The sequence below is a fragment of the Mesitornis unicolor genome, unplaced genomic scaffold, assembly GCF_000695765.1.
Source record: "Mesitornis unicolor isolate BGI_N332 unplaced genomic scaffold, ASM69576v1 scaffold964, whole genome shotgun sequence".
In the NCBI taxonomy this organism is placed as follows: Eukaryota; Metazoa; Chordata; class Aves; order Mesitornithiformes; family Mesitornithidae; genus Mesitornis; species Mesitornis unicolor.
In genome coordinates, this window is record NW_010180558.1 from 26,635 (window position 1) to 51,892 (window position 25,258).

General features: G+C 40.1%; 1 protein-coding gene across 1 annotated transcript in view; it reads right to left on the reverse strand.

Moving 5' to 3' along the window:
* Positions 1 to 492: 492 nt before the first annotated feature.
* Positions 493 to 25,258, reverse strand: part of LOC104535769 (vesicle-associated membrane protein 2-like) — a 38,395-nt gene continuing 13,629 nt past the window's right edge. The window contains exons 3-5 of the mRNA XM_010183100.1: positions 6,257 to 6,371; positions 2,565 to 2,723; positions 493 to 552 (exon numbers count right to left, since the gene is read on the reverse strand). Coding sequence (XP_010181402.1) covers positions 493 to 552; positions 2,565 to 2,723; positions 6,257 to 6,371 — 334 coding nt within the window. The remainder of the gene's footprint in view (positions 553 to 2,564; positions 2,724 to 6,256; positions 6,372 to 25,258) is intronic.

The window sequence follows — 25,258 nt, forward strand, 5'->3', positions numbered from 1 at the left end:
ATTCCAGCTGATTTGCTGGGAACTAGGCACCTATATGCTTTTTAAAAATTCATCAGATGCCCGTTTGCCTGTGGGCCTTCACCCTCGTTTTATAGGCATGATAAGCATTACTGTTCTTATTATGCCTATTTTATAGGCATGCATATAAGCAATTACTGTTCTTATTAGAAAACACCAGGACTATGGCACTGGTTGTAATGAAAGAAAGATATCTGAGACTGCATAAAAAATTATATAAACATGAAAAAGGAGAGTCTTTAATCCTAGGGAAAGTTACGTAACCTGCTAATGTAAAGTACATGTCAACAAATTCTACCTATATAAGCGTCTAGAGGGTTTGCAGTAATTCTCACTCTAACAGCATGACACTAAAAGGGGAATTTCGCAAATTAATCGGTTTAAATATTTTATATCCATTTTTTATTTTGTTTAATATATCAACACTTCTTAAATCACAGAGCTATTGAGACCATAAATGAAAGAGAAAATTAATTACTCACTTATAAATATAATGAGAATGACTGCGCAAACTACACCAAGGATGATCATCATCTAGAAAAAGAAAGTTATGAGGAAAAAAAGTCAGGTTTTCACAAGAAAGACATTAACCCCTCAGGATTTTTTTGCTTTTACTTAGTTGCTCATTCTCTATACTTTTAATTCTTGCAACGACTCACCCCGGCAGACTTGCTAAGGCCCCACATTTAGTGTCAATTTTAGGAACAGCTGGCCACCAGCAATGGACATAGTCTCTTGTCAAAGCTAGCAACTTCTTGCCCATCAGCTAAGATGCAGTGATCAACCTCATCCATTTCCAGCAGTAAAGAAAAAGTAAACATCCAAAGTAAAACAAGTCCAGAGGTGATTTAAGTGGCTGGATTCACACAGGGCCATATACCACTTTATTCCAGAGTAACTTGATCACTTTTCACCATGTTCCCATAACTCAGGGCAGAGGCAGCTGGAGACGTCTAATGCCTAGCAGCTATTTGTGCTGGCTTTGTGTACTTGTGCTGTTGAGAGAGGTAGCCAATGCTACCCAGCACAGTTTCCAGCTTCTTAGCCTGGAAATAGCTGATTGCAAAGCTGAAGTCTGTTTCCACAGGAACAGATACATCAGAGCCAGCTATGCACAGACCATACTAGCATTGAGTTTTGTGGGGCAGAGGCCCCCACATGAAACATGCTGAATGCTAATAAGGCCACCAGAGATGCTGCAGTCCAATTCCCGTCATCACCCCAGTGAGAATGGAAAGATTGAAAAACCAGCAAAACTGGACATGTCAAATCAAGGCCCTCATTCTTCCCAGCATATGTCTGGAGGACAGAGCCAGCCTTTGGCTTGCAGGATATTTATTTTTCACCCTCGTCCCTCCTTCCAGAGTCTGGGAGCCAGAGGAAGGATAGGGGGTTTCTGTTTGTCAGGGTTAAGCAGGAAGGGACACTGAGGAAAAGGGAATGAGAGTAGGTTGGAAGTTCTAGTGTAACTTAGGTCACTGTGGTGACTGCAGTCAGCATGGGTGAGCCTAACTCAAAATCTGTGTCTGTAGCTCCCAAAAGCCCTGCTTCCTGCACTGTCAGCCAAAGCAACTGGGCAACAGCTAAAAGAGGCCAAGAGGAACTGCTTAGTTGAATTTTTAATAATTAACTAAGAAGTGGATCTAGAGTGTTTGTGCGTACAGTTCAACCTAGATTATTTTGCCTTGCTTTACATTTCATGGCACTGTGGATTGAAGAGACAAAGCAGGCAACAGACTGGTGAGAGATACATGTGGGATTCTTCTTCGGGAAGAGGTTGTTTTATATGGGTGGACATGAATGGTCAGCAGCAAAGATGGTACTGAAGAGAAATGGAAATGAAGCTGAACTTTCAGCACAGTGTTCATGTTGGTTGGAGTAGAAAGAGGCAAGGATATGAGGTCTTATATGAATAAAAGGACCTGAAGTTTCTGGGTCCAGAAAACATAAATCATAGTGGAGGGCTGAAAAAGCAAAGGAGAGTGATGTTCCCTCTGCTCATGTGAAAGAATGAGACTTTGAAGACAGAAGAGGAGAGAACTGGTTCATTAAAGTCCTGCTCTAGCCTAATCTGCCCCTCTTTAAAAGGACTGTCATTTCCTCACTTCTCACAGCAGTTTGTGGAACCAAGTGTTTTTTTGATAGTTTACCATCCTAAAGAAAGATCAAGAGACTGATGATCTCCCACAAGCAAAATCTTTCTTCCCACTACTAGAATTCACTACACTTACTCAAATTTCGTGGTTCACATAGGGAACAGGCATGAATTAACATGGAATGCACTCTCACCCCTATCTGCAGGCACTGACTGAAGCATCAGAATTTGTGTCTATATTTTATATACTGCAGAAATTATCTAAACAATAGGTCCTGGTAAAGATTGCTTGACTTGTTATCCTGGAGCCTAGAGGGTAAGGCATCCCTTTTTCCCCTTGACAAGAAAAGACCACTTAGAGATCCTTCCCTGCAAAGCAAAGTCCCATTAAATGCAAGTGAAAGTAATGCCTGCCATGATGTGATTCTTAATAAGAATTCATGTATTTTACCTTGCAATTTTTCCACCAGTATTTTCTCTTCAGTTTGGCTGCACTGGTTTCAAACTGCGAGGCACCTGCTTGCAATGCATCTGCCCGGTTGTCAAGCTCTGATAATTTCTGGTCTCTTTCTAGCACTTTGTCAACATTCATTCTCATGATGTCTACCACCTGCAAAGGCACAGCCACATGTTAGATTTAACACACAGTATTCAACACATCACCTGTATGTTCACACTCTGGAATATCACATATCATATTGAAACCAACCATTTGCCATTATGGTATGCGATGGCAATTACCTGAATAGTGCCTCAAAAATCATGCCTGTGGAAACAGACACAGTGAGAACAAGATGAACATAGCTATACTGTGTTTAGATGCTCTTAAAGGTAAAAAATAAAGGGATATTATGAAATACCATAATCAGTTTCATTAAGGTTTTTAATTTCTTTTATCCTACAACTATCTACTTCACTATAGATACAAAAAACTGATGGAGACCAGTACCTCTACACAACAATTTGGTTGACATTTGTCCAGTCATCACTAAGACCAAGCCATTATTTTCCTTATACATTTAATGTAACTTTCTTACCTGAACTATCTAACCAATTGGCTAGATAAAGGCCACTCTGAAGGGAACTGTATGCATTTCCTGACTCAAGGAATTTACTTATTCTGCAGATCTTTCCTGGCCAAGATATCTTCCCAGCCATAGTTTGAAGTCCTGCTTGAAAGTGGAGGAGGAGAAAACTTTACTTGAGAAAATTCAGCCTGAAGTGTAGCAGGGAGCTCATGCCACCTTACTGCACAGCCTCGGTGAAAAAAGTGTCCACAGCCAGTACACAAAGGTAAGGCCCATTCATGCATATATTTTATACACTGACTTAGATGAAAATCCTCTTCTAGCAAGCCAATAACTCTAAATCAAAATCCTGTACTAATTAATCACTGATGTAAATGTCAGACAGTATGCCAATCTCAGTAAAGTTGTGTCCACTTATTCTAGCAGTGAATATGGTTGCTGTTCTGTTACTTTGCATACTCAGTAATAAGGAAGTCCATATTATTTGTATTTAATATAATTTAACTATTCCCTGCAAAACCCCAGGGTAAGTAAAAAAAATACGCTGTTTAAATAGAGTGAGATGAAACTTGTAGTGAAAGAGTCTTTGAAAGGACTGGCATAGTGTTAAATGCTGTGCCAAAACTCAAAAGATGTGTTTCACCTGTCTAGCAAACCTAAAACAACATCAAATATCTTGGTCAACCCAAATTTTCTTACTTGCTTTTCCAAACCAAAACCTTCCAAGCATTTAACTTCATATCAAATTAAAACACCTTTTGTTTTAATTTCTTAGCTAGTATTTAGTTGAATTTTGTCTTGGTACAAAGTTCCATAGTGAAAATTTTAAACTGTTTCCAAATGCTAAAACCAAATACTGTAACATTTCCTACCCATCTCTCATTTTTTTCTGCCCAGAACTATTTACTGAATTTAACCTGACTGCAGTGAACACTTGTCCAGATGAGACCGCATTTTTGTCAAATAAATGTTTGTCTAGACTAAAACCAGGATCCAGGCCTTAGAAAATAATCTCTAGGATGCCTAGAGAAATCAGAGGGGAAACTCCAACATGGACAAAGCTGAAATACTAGATCAGTACTGATATAGCATTGAAAATGTCAGTCATTTTACTAAGACCAAAAATTGTCTCTTAAGCAAAGTCGTGATGGCGTTGCTGAATTTCGGGTTTGGGTGTGAAGTCCTATGCAGAACAGCGCTTGGAGCCGAACAGCCAGAGGAGTGGAGTGCCGTGCTGTGGTGTTTGGTGCCACCTACAGATTACTTTCCCACAAGACGTGAAAGAAAAAACAACCAGGAGAGATCTAGTAGGAAGGTCAAAGCAAAGCTTAACAGGTCAGATCCTTAGGTGCTATAAACCAGTTTCACCCTAGTGACTTCACCGTACTGAAAGCCCCGTGGCATTTTTCTCCCTTGGTTATTCTTACACCATGATTGCCCTATTAAACAAGGATCTGCTGACCACATGCTGTCCACTCACAACTCATACCAAACTCAGCCTCCTTCTCAAATGGGAGACAAAAAAAAAAGTGGATCCTGATTATCACCCGCATAATCCTCAAATCCAAGATCTATTAACTGTCCCTACATACTGGATAAGAGATCCTGCCAAAAATTATGCCATCAGGCTTCACACGATAACAAGATGACAAACTTGGATAGGCTTGAGTGAAAAGTCTCAGAATACAGAGTATGTTGAAGTGGGGATTCATTAGCCTCACTGGAGCCACCTCCATTGATCTGCTTGAAGAGCCCTATGTATCTGACCTGCATAACTCAGTTTAAACAATAACTAGAAATTATTTTTCATCTTCTAGGGACAATTACTTTTGCTGTAGCTCACAAACAATTACAGAACCATCATGATGTAGTATGTTCAGGACAAAAGGTTTATTTCTTTCTTCTGACCCAAGACAAAAGCTGAAATGTAATAACTCTAACACTCCACTAAGGTCAATGAAGTTAGTGCAATGAGAAAATTAGTGATAACGAGAGAACTAAGCCTAGAAATTTTTGCAGGCATCTCTGCAGCCAGAGGATGTTCTTGTGATCAGCAATGGGGAGACCAGAAAGACCTTGTTTCAGATCTTCAGCAAAGACAAGGTTCTCAAAAAGACAAATCTCAATTTGACATGTGTATTTAATTCACCTTAAGAAATGTATTTCAGTAGGATGTTTTAAGGTCTTCTCTACTGTTTTTAAAGCATACCTGGAGCCTTGAAAATAATGGCTTTTATACATGTAACTAGCTATTTGCTAATGTGTGTTTTATTGAATTGGCATTAAAGAATCACACAAGTCCTGGCCACTTCCCCATGAACAGTAAGCAAAGACTTAAGTCTTTGCAGGTGTTTAGCAAAAGTCTTTATTGCACACGCAGCACACAAATCTGCACAGCAGCTGTGCAAGGATGCTACAGCTGCTACTGTACTGCTGTATGCTCAGGCACTACACCCATGAGTGGTGGTATGCTTGCTCATTCCTGTTATCACAGCAGTTGGATGAACACTGGCATTACAGCCAAACTGGTGGGGTAGTCTGTATGCTACAAGAATTTAAGGATCCAAGCTGGAACAGAGATGTGGTTCTCCAAGAGCAACAAAAGGAGTGGGGTTTTGTTGAATATGTTGTTACGATGTCATGTCTGGGTGCCTTTCTTTGGGGATAAATTGTGATGATTAATCAATATAGCTCTGGCTAATGAGCACAGCTTTCAGCTATACAATTCTCATGGCTTGAATCAATCTATGAGAAGCTGATGATCTGTCCCTGAGAAACAGCCTGTGGGATTAGTGTCTAACCTTTAGGAATGCAGGAGTACGTTAAAAGAGCTGGTTCCACTATGACATTTCCTCCTAACCTGACTGTCTGGAATGGATTTCTGAATTGTCGCCAATTCTGATGTTTACTCTGCAGAAGTGTTACTGGTACAAGGATGTTCATACTCAGAATCTTTCTTCCTCATGGATGCCATCCTTTGGTAAACCTCATTTCCTAGATCCGCTGCCTTCAGATGAGCAGGAGTTGCTGGATAACTAGGGAGGAAAGCACCTTAAAGAAAAAAAATCCACAAAATAACATTGTGATCAGCAACAAATCACCTGCAGCCACTTACCTCATCCACCTGAGCTTGTGTCTGCTGCAGCCGTTTGTTGCTTGACACATTGGTAGCAGGAGGTGGCCCTGCAGCCCCAGCACTGGTGGGACCTTGGGTAGGAGCTGGAGCAGACCTAGATCAAAACCAGAGAATACAAAAAGTGACTGAAACCATCTTCACTTGTTCATTACCCTTTTTCTGTAACAAGTCAAAAGTACCTCTCTTTTAAAAGGAGCTGTCCATTGACAGCCCATATTTTCCATGCCTGGATCACAACTCTAGTGTCCCAATCCCTCCCATACTGCAATTAGTTTTCACACTATTTCTTGATAGGACCATATCAAACTTCCCCTCTCTTGCTGCCTTTCCAAATGGCAAGAAATTCAGATTATCTACCCTAAGTTAGGCCAATGACCAAACTGATCATAGGCCTGACTAGCAAGGTAGAGTTTACGTCCCACTAAGGAAACAGACTCTGCTCTAAAACAAAAGACAAAACGAAGTCCCTTAAAATCCAACAACAGATCCAGTCTGTCTTAGTGCACGGGCTTGTGCAGACAAGTCACCCTGCCAGCCTGAATAGGGTCCCTCAACCTTAGCCAGTCATTCTTCACACGCACACTTCAACCATGAAACCTTACCTTTCCTTTCAAGGGAACCCTGTAACTTCTTCCTGCAGAGAAATAAAACCCTTCCTGAAGCTGCAGAGGAAATCCCTAGGCATGTGAACTGAAAAATATCACAAATCCCACTCATGCATTGCCAATGCCTTCCTACAGTGACAGACTGAGAGAACACAGTGTTTCTCTGTGAGTCATTCCCTTTTACATCCTGGGGTCTGATTAATGCTGCTGGAATTATGCCCCATTAATAGACTGTCAAAGCACCTAAGGGCACTAAAGTTACCCTGGTACCAAAGGTGCATTAACCTGCAAAATTCAGTTTGACAGTAGCACCTGTGGGCTGAGATCCCTACAGATAACACTGACCCTCACAGACTCCCAGGGGTGGAGCAGCTGTTTGCAGACTCAGAGTACTGCTGTATCTTACACTTTTCTTTTTTAACTGTGGGTGAGAATGTCATTATCAAGCTTTAGTTTAAAGAAAAAAAACTTGAGCCATACACAAATTGTTCATCTTCTGAGGACCTCACAGCCACTATTAAAAACATAAAAGACCAGATGCTGCTGTGACCTGCAACACAATTACACCATTGAAGGGCCATGGGCCAGGATGCCAACAGGATTTATTCCGAGTTTACGCTGTTGTCACAAAGGATCAAAACCTGACTATAACGTATATCAGACTCAAATAATGCAAAACAAGATCTCCCTGGAGCATTAGCAACTTCAAAGGGAGTTTCTGGTACAAAAACAGAACTAAAATTGAAATGGTAAGATTTTTTTTCAGTCAAGGAGGTAAGTAGGCTTTTTCCCAATCAACACAAGCAGAACTTTTTTCTACTGAAACACTGTGTCACACTGTTCACTACTACAAACCTTAACAGAGCTTCCCTTTTGAGCTGTGTACTGTTAGCATCCTAGAGAATACAGAAGAGAAGCATGTGAGAAGTGTTCTTCCTGGCCATATGTTTTCACTCGTAAACATAGCTTATAAGGGTAGTGGTATTCTTGGTCAAAGCTATGTGATAATGCAAACATTCAGTGCTCTGCCATATACCTTTTCTGCCCATTAATTTTCATCTTTTTTTGCACCTCCCAAGCTGTCCTCAAAATGATTTGGCACAAAGCAGACACTTCCCAGTTTGTTCTTTTCCTGCATCGTTGCTACCATGCAATTTGCTTTCAACTATATTTCCTGAGTCTTTTCTGCTCTCTGTGTAAGGGAGGAACAAATGGGAAGAAAGGCTGTTTTTACAGCTACCCTGACCATCCAGCAGGAGCTACTGTAGCTATCAAAGAGAAATGGCAATCTTTGCGCTAAGGTACAGCAAGCTTGCAATTAATGTACCCATCTTAATTAATTACATAAAATCTAATACAAAAGTAACAAGAGCTGGGTGCTGCCTGTAGTGCAGAGCTACTCTTTCCAAACCTTTTGTCTCTGGAGTTGTGCTCTCTCTCCTTACACAGTTAACAGCAGCTGAGCAGCTGCCTCGCTCGCAGCCTCGTGGGTCAAAGCAATGATGTGCCACAAGCAGAAGAGTGCTCACCACAAGAGACACAGAACCTGCTACAGAGGGAACAGCACAGGTTCCCAGACAGGCTCTAGGAAGTCAGTCCTTAAGCACATGGCTTTAATGCTGCCAGCAGCTCTTGCAGCATAAGGCATGAGTCCTTTCTCATCATTAGGCAGCATGCAATGTCCAACATAGACAAAACAAGCACAAAGATCCCTGCATCACCTCTCCTCCTCCTGGCCTCTCAAGGCACTTCAAGAACAGGACTGTGGGTTCTCCATGTTTCTGGCTCAGCCCTACCAGTGTTTGAGCTCTGTAGAAAGCATCCCGACTGGGCAGCAGCAAAAGGCAGTACCTCTGTTGGCTAATGTGGCTCCAGACCCACAGGGCATCTGTTAAGAGTTTGTCTTTGAACCCAAGATTTCTGGTAAAGAAGGGAACTGAAAGCCTACATCACTAGAAATGTTCTCTGGGATATCTTAGTGCAAAAATGCTAGAATGGAAGTCCAACCTACATTTGCATAATCCTTCATTATTGCCTCTGTACTGTGTCATATCAGCTTATAATTTCTCAGAAGCATGATTCAAAGAAATTTATGCAAGACAGCACTATATAGGAGAGACACTTTTCTTAAAAATACATGATGCATCACAAATTCACAGTCTAATTTCTCATGGCCTGGCATGATTTCAGGAAGCTACAAAAGAATACAAAGTCCATATAAAAGCTGAGGGAGCTGGGGCTCTTGAGCTTGGAGCAGAGGAGACTGAGGGGTGCCCTCATTCCTGGGGATCCATTTGGAAAGGGCAGTGTCAGGAGGAAGGAGCCAGGCTCTGCTCTGGGCTGGCCAATGCCAGGACAAGGGGCAATGGTCCCAAGCTGGAGCACAGGAGGTTCAAGCTGAAGATGAGGCCAAACTTTGTGAGGGTGAGGGTGGCAGAGCATGGCCCAGGCTGCCCAGAGAGGTTGTGGAGTCTCCTTGTGTGGAGACACCCAAAGCCCTGGCCGTGTTCCTGTGTGACTGCTCTGGTGATCCTGCTCTGGCAGGGGTTGCACTGGGGGAGCTTTCCAGGGCCCTTCCAACTCCTCATATTCTGCAATCCTGTGACATCGGTACCACATGCATAGAGGCTTTGGTAGTTAGTTTGTTCCTTATATAACAGCTACATCCTCACTTCCCATTGTGCCAAATTTTGCTTCAGTTAGCACATGAGCAGTTTGACCGATTGCACGCAGGGGCTGGATCTTTGTATGTATGCAGTCACCTAGGAAGAATATTCGGGAACTGCCCTAGTGATTCAGTAAAACGGTCTCAGCTGACTCAGAAGTCCTCAGTTCTTCTGGTTAATTGCTGGGCCTGAAAGTAGTAGGACAAAATCATGAATAAGAGATTTCTCATCTCACCTGTATATTTTGGAAACAATTTAACAGTTAAAGAGCAACTCTAAATAAGAGAGAATTGGAGATATCCAGTGTTACTGTTTTCCATTTCAGCACTGGCTGAAAGAACATTAAGGATGATTGCTTATCTAATGTTCTGGGAGGCTGCCTGACACATACTTCCATTTTTGTTCATGTGTGTGAGCTACAAAGGAGAAAACTTTTGTGTTAGTCAGGCTAGGGAAGGGAGATGCAAAATGCAAATACCAGGAGGATGCCAGGCCACCACTGTGACTTTGGTACAGCTTACATTAGGACCTTGACAGCTGCTTTCAGCAACTTGTTTTATCCATCCAAAGTTCTTTTTAAAGGCTCCAGCTACAGATCCTAATCCCTTCAAAGTCTTCATCCTAACAACACTGCGATAAGCTAAGGAAAAGCTGTTATTTCTGCATATGGCTGGGAAACATGTACAGGGTGATCAGGTGACTTGCTCAGTGGCACAGGAAACCTGTGGCAAAGCAGCCCAGGTCTCTTTGTTGCCACCTTTCTATTCCCCTTTTATTCAGCTACCGACTCTGAATCAAAGCTCACAACCTATTTCTAATAGTAGGTGTTATTTTCTACCCCTCAGACTTTAACACACAGTTAAAGGTTACAGCATAAGGAAAGTGAGAATTACATCAGACAGCTTTAGCTGGTATCAGCTGGCAAAGCCCAGGGGAGGGGGCAGTGAAAGTGCATCCATGCAGCAGATTTGACTAATGATCCCTATAAAAAGTGCAATGAAGGAGGCAATTTTCTGTGAATCCCAGTTTGATTCCTCTTTCAGCAAAACCTTTCCCTGTTGTTCAAGTACAACATAGAATTGCACCACCTCTCTTCCTCTTTATTTTTTTACTGTCCAGGTATCATGTTAATGTACTAAATATTTACTGCTTGTACTGCATTTTCTGTGAGAGGTTTTGGTTTCTTTTTAGTAGTGGGGTAGGGCTATGGAGATAGCCCTGTAAGAAGCTACTAGAAAGCTCCCCCGACCCTAGTGTCAGACCCACCTCAGACCAGGGCCAAGCTAATTAGCACCCCTGCAAATTAATGTATTTAAGGGGGGGTGCAGCATGCAGCCCACTGCTCTCTTGCACCAGCCACAACCAGCACGGCCCCAGCCCCAACTTAAGCTCAAGCCCTGCTACAGCTCTAGCCCTAAAGAGAGAGCCAGGAACTCTTCAGAACCATCAGAAGGGACCTGCAGTGGAGAAAGGAGAGGGATGTGAGGAGAACAACTGTGCAAACACCGAAGTCAGTGAAAAGACAACTTACTTCTAATGCCCCCATTAAATTAAGTGTCCTTCAGAATTAGGTTATCAGCCTTCTTACAAGTAGATAATGATGTTCTCTGCCTATGAGGTGAGAGGACTCTTCAAAGGAAAACACTGGCTAGACAGCATGACAGTTCCGAGATACAAGCTCTCAGTAAGGTAATCTGCTTTTCAGTTCAGTTGCCCGCTGATTGTAGCTATTTCAGATTTGCGGATGATCTTTCCCCCTCCAGTTATTAACTAGCCTATTTTAATAGGCTAAGTTTATCCTTCTTTCATTCTACTAATCTCACTTTCACAGGGGAAAAAAAAAGCTGCTCTATGGGAGTAAAGATAGTTATAAAACTGGTTAAGGTGAAAAGAATTAGGTTATCTACAGAGCATCACTGCTGGCTAGTGGACGTTTGTATACTTGGGGGTGGAGGGATTTTCAGGCTATGGAAATATGTTTTCAGTCCTCTGAGATTTCACAGAGGGAGCAGAATTAACTCCCAACAAGAGCAATCAGGCTTTCTTCACTACCAGGGAACCATCACTGCTTTAACAGAGATGTTGTTCTTAACTGTAGTTTTCAGTGTGACTATTGCCCATTAAATGGCTACAGACTTTAACTCAGACTCCTTCTATCCTACGACTACCAATTTTAAAACAATTTCTCATGCTATTTGTAATAATTGGGTAGTAATGAGTAATAGTGAATTGATGGTAGAAAAAAAACCACATATAAAAGGAATTAGCATTAGAGATGTCTTAATTTTTGTGAAGAAAGTTCTGCTTTGAACACATTTCTGTTCCAAATGTGATTTTCATGTACTACCAGCAATATTCTACAAGGACTCTTCTTTAGTACAAAATATTTACCCTGATCATCAGCCAAAGAATAATACCCTACATTTAATGTCCTGGGAACACATTTAATTAAATATTCTTACCAGTTTATTGTGACTGCATTGACCATCTGGTGTGCTAAATATGCACACAGAGGAAAAATAGAAGAACCTTAAGACATCATCATTTGGTCATCATTTGTTATGCTAGTAATGACTGACTGCTTTATCTTATCCAGTATCTTCTATTCAAGCCAAAAGAGTATTATCTACAAGGCTCAAAGCACCTGAATTCTAAATCACGCTCATTAGTTCAGCCAAATAATTTTTCTGACAAATGTAAGAATTTGCCAAAAAGAGTCGCATTATTTCTGTAATTTCTCTGATTTGTGGTTTTCACAACAACCAGTTGCGGTAACCCAGGTGGAGCTTCTCTTAGAAAAGTAACACAAGGCGAGATTTTTTTTCTGAAATATCAACACTACAGATTTTTCAGATCCTTCTTTCCCTTGCTCTCATCTTTTGCAAAGGCTGTGGCTTGAGATAAAGTCAGCATAATGCAGGGATATTGATTCACATGTTAACCAGTGATCATGCTTTGCAGAGCAGTCTATGGATTTGCGTGAAGGATGATTAAGGGTTAAATGACTCGGGGTGTTACCGTACACATTTCATGTTCACCAATTAAGAACTCAGAACTACGCTATAGAAGCAAACTGTCTAACATATGCTAGTGTTAAGTGATCAGCTGTCCAAATATGCACCTGCACATACAAACCAATTCTACCATGTCTTTAGATCCCACATGACCAGTCTGATCTTCACATTTAACTGGACAAAATAAAGGTTTAACAAAAATGTGTGGAACTAATGAAGCAGACAACCAAGTAGACAGTCACCATTATAACCTATAACCTACCTGATCTACTTAAAAGAGCTCAGCCTGCTACTTAAACTGCAGTTAGGAGTTGTGTTGAATTAGACTTCACGTATGTTTCTCACGCAGAGGAGTAGGAGCATTCACTATTTCTAACTTTCTGTGTAGGCTTCTAGGATCACGGGCTGTACCCAAAGGAGTAAACAGGCAGCAGCTGGACAGGGAGTAGGAGGGAAGGATCAGGGTAGAGTCTGACTTCGCCATCCCCTCCTCACTGACTCATGTACTAGTGCAGAAGAAACTGCTGTAATTTGTTGCTGGTTGCAGTGAGTTAAAAGTTAACTCTGATACAGAGGAGCAAGGAAGACTCTCAAAGGAATGGTAAGATGGATACACTTTCCCTGCTTTTAAGTAATATTTTTTTGATCAAGGATGTTTTCTGTGCCTGTCTTTTGAGAGACCCAAATTAATACCTAGAAGGCATTGGGGCTTTCCAGCTGCCTGTAAATGACTTCCCAGCATTCTTGTCAACTATTAACATGCTTTTTTTTTTAAATTAAAAAAGCCCCAGCAGCAACAAAAGACCTGAAAGAAAGTCACATGTACATGAGCAGTGAAGGTCTTGTAGCCTTGCTATATACATCTATTCAGTGGCAGGTTCATCACAACTGAACTTTATAGGGTAATTACCAACCTTACTTATATTAAAGCACTATTATCAGGAGGCTTATTAGGCTTAAATCTTCTCTAACTACTCAGCCAGAAGAACTACAGTGAACATTTTATCCCACCTATTCATTATTTAAACAGCAGTCACACATTATGTGCAAGTGCTGAGAGAATAGCAAAAGTATCTGTACAGAAAGTCAAACTTTCATCCCTATTTCTCACAACATACTGTGTTGTTCACTTCTTGAAGAGCTTCCAAGAAACACAGCTACCATTTCCAAATGACCGTGTCCTTATCACAGGTGCTCCACCTCCCCACAGTGTTATGATTCCTGCGCAATGTATTTTCTCCCCAGTTTCAACATCTATCAATTACTGAAGCCAGATTCCATTTAACCAGTCAAATACATTAAAGGAAACTTCTCATTTCAAACTCTCATTGAATGAAAAAAAAAACCAAACCCAAACACCAAAACCCCTGAACATTTTGAATACAACAAAACCAGTTTTAAAGATTTTGTAAAGAAAGTCTTTAAGACTACTTTGCCAAATAAATAATTTGGCAAACTAATGTGAATTCATTAAATACTGCCTAACATAAAATTATACGAACCATTCTGAAATGTGTTTTGAGCTCAAAATAAGATTTGTCTGTATTATCACAGCCATCTCTCCTAAAGTCTTCAGATTCCTCATCCTCATGGGATCACTGAGAGCCTTGTAGTTTCCCCTTAGACCGTGCTTCCATCTTTATCTTACCATCTGTCTTTCTTTGAAAACTGATTTGTTTTAATGACCGTATTTGCTTTACACAAAGACCTATGTTTAAATCATGTTTCCAGAAGCCCTAGTGTGATTTCAGAAGCTTACAGCCATACTCTGTGGATCAGTGCTGAAGCTGCAATATGGCATCTAATTTTCTGATTTAGTTGAAGTCCTTAAATAAATGTTGTGCACACCTGTACATTCACAAATTACTACAGCCCAGAAACTGAACTTCAATTTTACTCTTTTTCTCAGATAAATCCATTAACTTGTACTAATTCAGTAAAGACTGTTTTATTTCAGGTCTTTTAGTCTTGTTATGCTCAAGAGACTGCCTTTTGCTATTTGTTAAAACGCTTAGACACTTTGCTGAAAATCTGTTGAGTTGCCTCATTATAAGCAGCCCTTGGGGTTCTCTAGATAAATGGAAACACTCTCCTCCATGTCTGCTGAGTGAGTATTGCTGTTTTGCTTAGCATTCATCTGAAACTTCAAAGATATTATTAGTACAATACTTCAAATGTAACCACTTGCTGTGAGAGACTGAAAGAGTTAATGTCTCAAACATTGTGCAAGCTGGTGCACCCATGCAAGCGTGGGTGCAAGCCAGAGCACAGGAGGTTCAACCTGAACATAAGGACAAACTTCTTTACTGTAAGTTACAGATACATACTTTAGTTCAGAAGCAAAGGCTATTAATGCAGTTTGTTTCCATAAAAAAAGCTAAGTAACCTTTCACAGCTGTTCTAACATCTACCTGTCCACAGCAAAGCCTACCTACAGCAAGATTCAAAGCACTGATAGAGCTATTACTTTTTTATTGTTACTATTATTACTCTTTAGCTCCTGTATCCTTCTTATTTGAGTCATCCTGCTGATGCCAGTGCTGTAACACAGGCCAGGCACAAGAGGTTTCAGACCTACCGTTCTCCATACACTACTGGGAGCCTGGTGTATGGCATACAGAAGCATGATGACGCACCAAACAGGGGAAGAAATGTGCAGGGCTGTAACCAGTTCCCTAGGTAACAAAGAGATTAAAAGAGAAAGTAGTACCACGATGGTAAATAAATAAACGCATACAATAGAGGCCCACAAGTATGACTAACTTTCCTAGATACTGCAGAGAATAGAGGGGGCAGGGCATGTAAATTCATGCACCTTACATTTGTGAGGAAACAGAAAAAGTCCTCACCAATTAGGAGGTCAAATAATACCCTAATTCACAAGTTCCTTTTAGGCAGCCAGGAACACTCTGCCTCCCAGCCCTTTTCCTCTTACCTCACCACTAGTTTCCCAATACTCTTTCACATTACAAACAGCTACTAAGCAACAGGAGGTTTGCAGAGAATGAGTCATTCTCATGTGGTTGATAGGCTGAGTGCAAAATGGAGATTTGTGACCTAAGAGTGCACAGCCCCAGAGTCGTCATGCTTCCAGATAACCAACACGGTCACTGAATGCAGCAAAACTTAATAAATTATAAGTGCTTTAAAAGGATACAATTATAAGTCATACCTTATAATTCTCACAGATAGATGTGTTAGCCTAGAAAGAAGACTGCTATATGTTAGATGTGCAGTTGCTACATAGTATTAAGCATTCTATACCAACAAGGTTTTCTCTTAAAGGTAACTAGTCGATTCTTGAATTAGATTTTATTGAGCCAGCAATATGAAATCCTTAGGCTTTGGACCAATAGTAAAAAATTGGGGAACTAAGAAGAAAAGGAAGTGGGGCATAACCATGCAAGGTCAGTCAGTTCCCAATGTAAGCAACAGATTTTGCCAGAACTGGGAGTGTTTCAGTCAGGAGACATCCTTTTGACTGAGGTTTTACCTCACCTCTGCACTTCCCAGCTCCCCCCTCCTCGCAGTAACAGGATAATGGAAAACAGAAAATTTAGCTGGAAAAGGCCTCAAGAGTTCATCTTCATCATTCCCTTATCTCCAGGCAGGACTGACTTCTACTGCAGATCTGAAACAGGTTTGTCTTCCTCAGCCTTGCCTGACACAAATTGCTGGGGGGAAAAAACAGACATTCTGATGGTTCATTTAGCACTTTTAAGTAATTTAAAACTCCTAGAGCACCAGAGAGAGCCATTAATTCTTGCAAGTATGTTTTACAATATTTAAGTGACGACTGCCCTGAGTGTATCTGTAGCATGGGTCCCTCAGTCATGAATCAGCTAAGGGACTAGAGTATCCAGAAAAGAAAGGGTTGAGAGTTGTGAATATGAAGAATGCTGGTGCCTGCATGAAAACCTTGTAAGAGCAGTAAGCTCTTTATTTCATCCATGAAGTCCATGAACGGCTGAACATCTATAGAGCAATTCATTACAGGAAATGAAGAGAAGTAATTTTCCTTGCTAAGTTTGGTAGAAATCACACTGACTCTGGAGGAAGTGTCTATGAAAGTACATCCTAACCTGTGAAGGGACCTGTTCAAATCAACCAGAGTTCTCTCATTGCCTGTTCGCTTTAAAACTGGGTTAATTCAGTCTTAATTAGAATTAGCTAACTTCCTAAAAACAAATTAATAGTGTACTCATAAAACCATTACAATTTGAAGTACCTGCTGTCTGTTAATATTTAAATAAATTATTTAACTGAGACAAATACTATTAGAAAGACAATGTTATGGGGAAAACAGAGTTTGAAGCCTGATTCCAGTGTTCAAATAGAAGAGAAAATAACAGAATTAATCCAGCCTAAATGAACAGACTGCATATAATTTTTTTCCAATCAACAAAGCAAAAACAACTAACAGCTTGTGACTAATCCACTGAATAACAATTCTCAGAGATTACTTTCAAATGATTTTTCAAAAAAAAGTTGTTAGATGCTCAGACTTCTCATATGCAATTCCAAATAGAAAAGTCAAAGAAATAATCAACTGTGAACTATTGAGTCACTTCAAAATCATAAAAGTTACCAATGCGAGACTTTGTTATGCAAGCTATTTAAAAGAGACTGAAGTAACTCCACAGATATGTATGCATGAATATATATGGTCATGTATGTATATATGTACGTATCTCAAAACCAGTGACCATCAGAGCCCAGGGAGAAGATGTTAGACATTGGGTTATTCTCCAGTCTAGGAAGCAAAAACATAGTGGTCTAAGATGGGTGCTGGTCTTTTCTCCCAGGTGATGGGGGATAGAACAAGGGGAAATGGCACCAAGCTGTGCCAAGGGAGGTTCAGGTCAGAGATAAGGAGGAAGTTCTTTACTGAGAGGGTCGTCAGAAGCTGGAACAGGCTGCCCAGGGAGGTGGTGGAGTCACCATCCCTGGATGTGTTTAAAGAGTGGGTAGACGAGGTACTTAGGGATATGGTTTAGGGGGTAGACAGGAACGGTTGGACGTGATGATCTCAGAGGTCTTTTCCAACCAAGTGATTCTGTGATTCTTTTAAAGATTGGTGAGTTATCAGTTCAAATGGTTAAAAGAAGGCTGGATTCCAAATAGAAACATGAACTTCAACAAACCAATCCTTGCTGTAATTCAGACAAACTTGTAATGGCTGAAAATAGTAAACTGTGAAATAATATAGCTACATACCGCAGGAATTCAGAATTTAATGGCATTTTGGCTTTAGTGTGTGTTTCAAGCTGCAGTTCATTCGAAAAAAAACAACCAACAACTTCTATTTGAATGAATTCAATTTCTATCGATAACTGATAAATCAAAATTAGGATAAAGTATTTGTTTGGTGATTATGCTAATCTCACCACACTGCTACATCTAAGTCATCCAAGTAAACGAAACATAATCCATAACTTGCAGAAAAAACAATTTTGTTAACAATGTTGACTTCTGGAGTGTTGCCTATTTAAAAGGTTTTCTTTCTATTTATTTTGCTCATATACTCTGTATGTAAAGGCACTAAACACTAACAGAGATTTTTAAGTCTTTCATGAATCAAAAGAACAGTATACAGTTTCCAATAATGAACCAGTAATTATCACAATCTCCCCAACTCTCATCCAACCAAGCACAGTTAAAGCAAGTTTATTTTTTCACTTTGTGTTCACGTAGGGAAGTAAACGCCATGGAAAAAGATGATCCAACTTGTTTAATCAAGAGGGCACTGGTCTAATTTTTTACTCCGCTCTTGCATTCTGCTGTAATGTTCTCTGGATAAAACTACATCAAATTCATCGTTTATCTCCAGGAAGTCTCCTGCAGAATCCCAACATCAAAAATATAAAAATTTCTGAGTTATTGCACAGTACCACAGCTTTTTAAAAATAAATGTAAGTTCTTACTAGTTACAGCAATTCACATGATTACCAGCAGTCATTGTATGTAATGCACCATCTGTGCATATGTGGATTAACACCAATACTTCTGCAAGGAGCTTTCAATCTTGCATATGAGTTTTACATCTGTAACTACTTCGAGACATCATTTACCTACTTACCTGATGGCACGTGCAGGTAGTTCAGATATTTTTCTTGAATTCAGTTAAGATTACTCTCCCACCATCATAAAGCTAAAGTGGCCAGTCTAACACAGGTATTTTACTTGTGGAAATGGCTTGAATTACATTTAATCTGAAAAGCTTTCTAATCGTGTAAATTCAGAGCATTCTGTCAAGCAAATATGCCTGAATCATGCACATTTGGTTTAATTCGTACTGAAAAAATGGTAGCAATTTCAGTGCTCTGTCATCACCTTAAAAAAGGAATTACAGTAAAATGTTACTGTCACAACTCCACAATGTAACAGGCAACGTCCATGGGGCTTTTAATAGTAGAGTATGTCTCCATCTTACCATTTTAGATGTCCTGTGGTGCAACTGGAGACAATTGTCAATGTCCAAAAGGAAAGAACATTTTTACTTTTTTTTCAGTTATAAGAAGTAGCAAATAAAGTAGACTTTAAACTATCCTGACTATATCCATTAAACACTGACACTCTGCAAAATGTCTACCCTTGTATGAATTTAATGAGTCAAACAGAAGAAAGAAGAGGCAGCTCAGAGTCTGCTAATTCTTGCTTTTATTGACTTGTCAGTTATTACTTTGAAGATATATATTGGACTAATTTATAAATTTCTTCTTTGTGGTACACTCCACAGAATGAAACATAGATTTCAGTGAAGGTGGGAAAAGAAGTGTATTAGTAATATCTTGCTTTATTTTTATCATTTGTATTTTAGTTTGCTTGGAAACGAAATGCATCAAAGCAGGAGAAATACTCAATCCACTGGCTTAGTTATTTATAGACAAACACTCACATTTATTATCATACTTTTTCATTTTGTAAACAATTTCACAGCATCCCAGAATGTCAGGAGTTGGAAGGGACCTGGAAAGCTCCCCCAGTGCAACCCCTGCCAGAGCAGGGTCACCAGAGCAGTCACACAGGAACACGGCCAGGGCTTTGGGTGTCTCCAGACAAGGAGACTCCACAGCCTCTCTGGGCAGCCTGGGCCATGCTCTGCCACCCTCACCCTCACAAAGTTTGGCCTCATCTTCAGCTTGAACCTCCTGTGCTCCAGCTTGGGACCATTGCCCCTTGTCCTGGCATTGGCCATCCCAGAGCAGAGCCTGGCTCCTTCCTCCTGACACTGCCCTTTCCAAATGGATCCCCAGGAATGAGGGCACCCCTCAGTCTCCTCTGCTCCAAGCTCAAGAGCCCCAGCTTCCTCAGGTGCATCAGGGAGATGCCTCTTTTGTGGTTAGAATCCTCAATGAGTTTTTAATGATACCAAGACTGAGTCTTATCCCTTCTACTGGTCTAAAACATCAGCAATACTCAGAATTAATCCATTTATTCTCTGGTTTATGATGTCATTCATTAAAAAGCAAACTTTGCATCCTATGTTATAAAGCATTCCATGAGAAACCAAACCAACAAAGCCTGGCTTCATACCCAAATTTGCTACATCATTCCCCAGTCCCCAGAATACCTCCATCTTACCTCTCATACCATCTTGCAAGACTTGCTAACTTGTAATACTTCCAGGTCCTGCTACATGCACTAGCTCCACTCCACCTTTTCCCCTTTTAGTGAGCATCAGAACATTTGCTGGTGTGGCGAGGTCTGGACCACCCCTGCATACAGCAAACCACAGTAACCAATAGCTCCTGGGCTTCTCTTAACAACTGTTCCTCAGCTGGCAACAATAATTTGGGCTTCATCTCTACATACCTGCTGATATCCTAACAGCTTTTAGGAATTTGTATCAATGAGGTCTTTACCTCTCTATCAAGTTTAGCAGAATAGTAAAGAGGCAATCACACAAACTGCATTTCCTTGGAAAACCAGAGCAACATCAGCACCATTTAAAAGACTTGCACATAGACAGCTCTTTTTAGCCTCTGCTTTTGGTACTGTTATTCAAATGTGTTATGCCCCAGTCATGTCAGTGGCTCTCCAGTAGAGGAAGACACTGCTCATTTTACATAGAGGTGGAATAACAAATGAGCAGGGAATCATTCAGCTTTTACTCTGCATTCAGTCACTCAACTGCCCTGAATGAAATAGGAAGACATGAAAAACACGGGGTGTTTTGAAAGCACACATAAAAGCACCCACCACAAATGTTTGTATTGGCCTAAGTTCAGAATAAAATGAAAAATATTTTTTGCCTGAAAATCCACGTGTATGGTCAGTGAATTATAATGTGTCCAAACACATTTCCATTACAAAAAAATCCTACTGGAACAGCATGTTGGAACAGCTCAATTCCAAATACTCGAAGTACTTTGAATCTTCTTATAGAAATAATTTCCATTAGGCTTCTGTCTCCGCCCCAGACTCGTATTGTAAAACAGTAGTTGAAGAATGTTTTATTGTTCTTGCCTAATTACTTATTAACCATTCTCATCTGATCGGTTTGATTATAGATTTTAAGGATCATTTGGGATTTATTTTCTAACACCTCTTCCAAAATTGTACACATAGGGGTACACAAAGACGTACACACACCAATTGATTAATGCAATCTGTATTTAGTTTCTGTAACTTAGCATTTAACAAGCCACTAATAACTTATTGTCTCCCAACCTTATGCATATTATTCACTATTCTACTTTTTAACTTAAACAACCCGAAATTGTTCAAGCATTTTAAAAACCCTAGGAAAAAAGCAGACAGCCCACAGGCAAAAGATGTTAAGCTGAAAAAAGGTCGTGACTTCAGAGTTACTTCACTTTGTAGCAGCTGAAGATCTGCCTCAGAATTAATACAGCAAACATACCAATCTTCAAGCACTATTATGAAGAGCTCTGTAATTTCTTAAGTCAGAGTAAACTGTCAGAATAGAAAGAAACTGGGGAAAGAAAAAGAATCATGGGCAATGAATTACTTGTAACATCCTTTCTCCAGTTTCATCCACCCCAAACTCTCCAGTGGAAAACAAAGAGGGAAAACTTGTGATACTTCTTTCCATTATTACCTACAGATAGCATCCAAAATTATAATTTCTTTAGGACAGTAGTTCAAAATTAACCCAGCTGCAAGTCCACACTGACTCAATTGCCCAACAGACTTCCCAGCAAGGCAAATGTGGAAGCTACAGCTGGATAGTTTTACTACCTGCTGGGTGCTCTGCAGTGAGAGATGGGCTTCTCAATTAAGAAAGCTGCACATAACTGAAGCAAACAGCCTCTGGAGGTAGATCTGCGCAGAAAAAAAACTTCCGTAGATGTTTAAGAGCTTCTAATTGGATGAAAGACTTGTAATAGGTAATACATGCCTTTTGCAACAAGTTAGCAGGTTTATAGAAGAGTAAATTAGTTTTAAAAAACAGTTCAAGATTTCCTTTAAATTTTAACCGTAACTGCCTTCTGGAGACCATTCTCTAAGCTGCACAAATCTTTCTGAATTATTTATTACAAAGAGTATTGGCTGTGAAATCTACACCTTATTCAGTGCTTGAGTACTTTACAGATTGCATTTCTCCTGCTACACTCATAATACAGATAGCTCAAAAGTGTTTCAACACATGGTTCATTTACTGTTGGGGCAAACCCTGATCCTCAGGCTTGGCTGTTAATTTTTGTAGCTCGTGAATGTCAAACCAAAACCTCTTAAGAGCAACAAGAGAGTAAATGTGCTTCTCCAAGAGCTATTACAGGATGAATAGTTCTTTACAGTGAAATTCCTAGTATTGCTTCTGTTTATAATCTTCGCAAATATTTAACTCCCATCTAATTAAGCACAAATCCTGAACGATTAGACAGCCTGGCTCATGGCATCTATAATGCAGACACATCTCCATATTTCTCATTTGTTTAGCCTGTTACCTTGTAGGAACAGGGAGCATCTCTTGCAATATTTGTATATGATCAAGTAGAGCAGAGGCTCTGAACTTTACTGTAATACCAAACACTATCAGCTTTAATGTGGATCTGTTGTTTCTTTCAAGCACATACGGAAATTAAAGAACACCCAAAGCTCTATCTCAACTGCACTAATCCTGTGAAAGCAGTGACTCACCTACTAATGGCTTTCCATAAATTAGGCAGCTAAAAATGGGTAGGAAGCGTTAACACTTCCTGTAGTGTAAATTCTCTTGCTGCATGTGAAGAAAATCCATGGCAGTAAAAATAAGAGATGAAGTTGTCAACACCCGTCATGCTTAGATGTTGTTAATAATTCAAATCTTCTTCCTTTGGAGCGTATGGCTTTAGGATGAATCATTCTCTATTTCCTTTCTCAAATGAAAACTGAGGTTTTGTTGCTCACTAGTTCCATATGTTTTCTTCCCAGCTATTAAAAGAGAAGAAATTAATATGGCTAATTGTGTGTGTTGCCAGCATTGTCTCATAGTAGTAACCTACTGCAGCAATGTTTTGTATGTTATCATCTTCCAAGAGATGGAAGAGGAGGAGACACTGCACCCTTGTAACCATGAATGGTCTTCAGGAGTAGTACTCCCTTGCACTTCACAGAGCAGCTCAGTTGCTCTAGGCCTGGCAGGAACAGTGCTTGCCAAAACTGCACCACTGCGATTATCACTTTGTAGAATTGGAACATAATAAAATAAAGGTTGAAAACTGAAGTTTCAGGACCAATATTTGAACTTGGCTACTGACCTAAGATGGGTGGGTTTTTTTTTTTTAAAAAAAAAGTGCCTTTGTTCAACATACTGGCTTATTGCTTTTGAAGGAATTAAGGAATTTGCTAATTATGAGGTGCCAGGCTACTAACCCTTATAGACACACATTTGTATAGGCCCAGAATGTAACTGGTAAGCAACAATTGCTCCAGTGTTCGGTTAAGCTCCACAACTCAAAAAAAAAAAATCTATTTTAGACAGTAAAAGCAAAAGATACAACCATGGTGCCAGACAGAACGTAAAGTGCACAATTTTCTCATGGTGCAGGAAAGGCTATTACAGACCCGTTCTCCTAGAAAAGGTGGGAGAAGCATGGGCCTCATACTCAGAGCTGGTAAAGGCACCAATACTGTAACAGTTCTTGACATATTTGTATAAGTCACCCAATGGCAATTACTCAATTACTCAATACTCAATTACTGCTTCTAAATTCTGTTGGCATCCTGTTATCAAGAATTCTGACTATCAAATATTCAGGTAAAGTTATCTTCTCATTTCTAGATGGGTACAGTAATAACTTTCCTAATAAAAAATATTTGTTCTATCCAACCCAATCTTGCTGCATCACTTTTTGATTCTCTGGTCTATACTACACCAAACTAAACAAGATCTTCAGAGAATAGACCATAGAAGTGTTTTGCTATTAATACCTGAATTGTGTGCTCATGTTGCTCTACTCCTTCTGGACTATGCACCCACTGAAATCTTTATGTAATGCTTTCTTACCATGAGGACAGACAAGAGAGATTACTGCTCTTGCAGCTGCTGTAAAACAAGAAAAAAGAATTTCTACCCTGAAGTGAAACCATCTAACAAAAATAAACTATTTTATTTTTAATTAAGTTCAATATATTTAATCTGAAGTTGCCTACGAGTTGAAAGCAACACAGTTTCTATATCAGTTCAGCCACTCTGGGACTTTTTTTTGTGGTGGGATTGGAGGAGGGACGGGTGACTAAATAAGAGAAATGAAGTGCAGCTTCTGCTTTGCCACAGAAACCCAGCACAGTCTTGGACAAAGTCATCTGATCCCAGCTTCCTGAGAGGCATTTCAAATGTCTGATTCCCACTGATGTGTTTGCCACTGAAAGTGGGATCTTTGAGGACCTGCCTTTGTGCGTCAGTTGTTGTTCTCTGTTTGTATTTCTGTATGACTGTGAGGCATCAAACACTGCAGCAATGAAGGAGGCACAAAGATACCTATAGCAGAACATAGTACCTATAGCAGTGATCTTTGATAACAATGACCTGAAAGTTTTTCAGAGTTCTTCACCCATGAACATTTCCTACCTTACCAGAAGAGTTTCACAGAATCACAGAATGTATTGAGTTGGAAGGGACCTTTAAAGATCATCTGGTCCAACCCTCCTGCAGTGAAGCAGGGACAATGTTACTAGATCAGGTTGCTCAGAGCCCCATCAAGCCTGACCTTGAATATCTCCAGGCAGGAGTTTCTGCCTTTTTTGCCTTTAATAAACTCCACATATTTTTGACCCCAGAAGGACCTAGACTATTAGACTTTTTAAAAGAGTTTTTACAATTGCATCAGTCTGAGAGGATGTGGTTGCACTGCAGGGTGTATTAGGCTGTTGTCACCTGCACAGAGCACTGCAATAGAGCAGGAATTCAGGACTGCAACTCCAAGGCTACCTCAGCACCACATAAGTAGAGGCAGAGCCAGGTCTGAGGAAAAAAAATCCCTACTCCCTCTAATAGCCCTTTAGCTACAACATATAATCTCAAGTACTTAGCTAGCCATCTAACTATCCTTTATTTCCAACAAAAAACCCCACTCTTTCTTATTTCCCTTTTCTGTGTTTGAACCTACTATTTTCTCAAGGTATTTATTTTACCTTGTAATTATCCATTAATTTCATGTGCTTTGATCTTTCCATAGGCAACTTATTTTCTCTCTTCAAAGATCTTTTCTAGCGAGAAGGTATTTTTCCCAGTCTATAGTTTCTGTT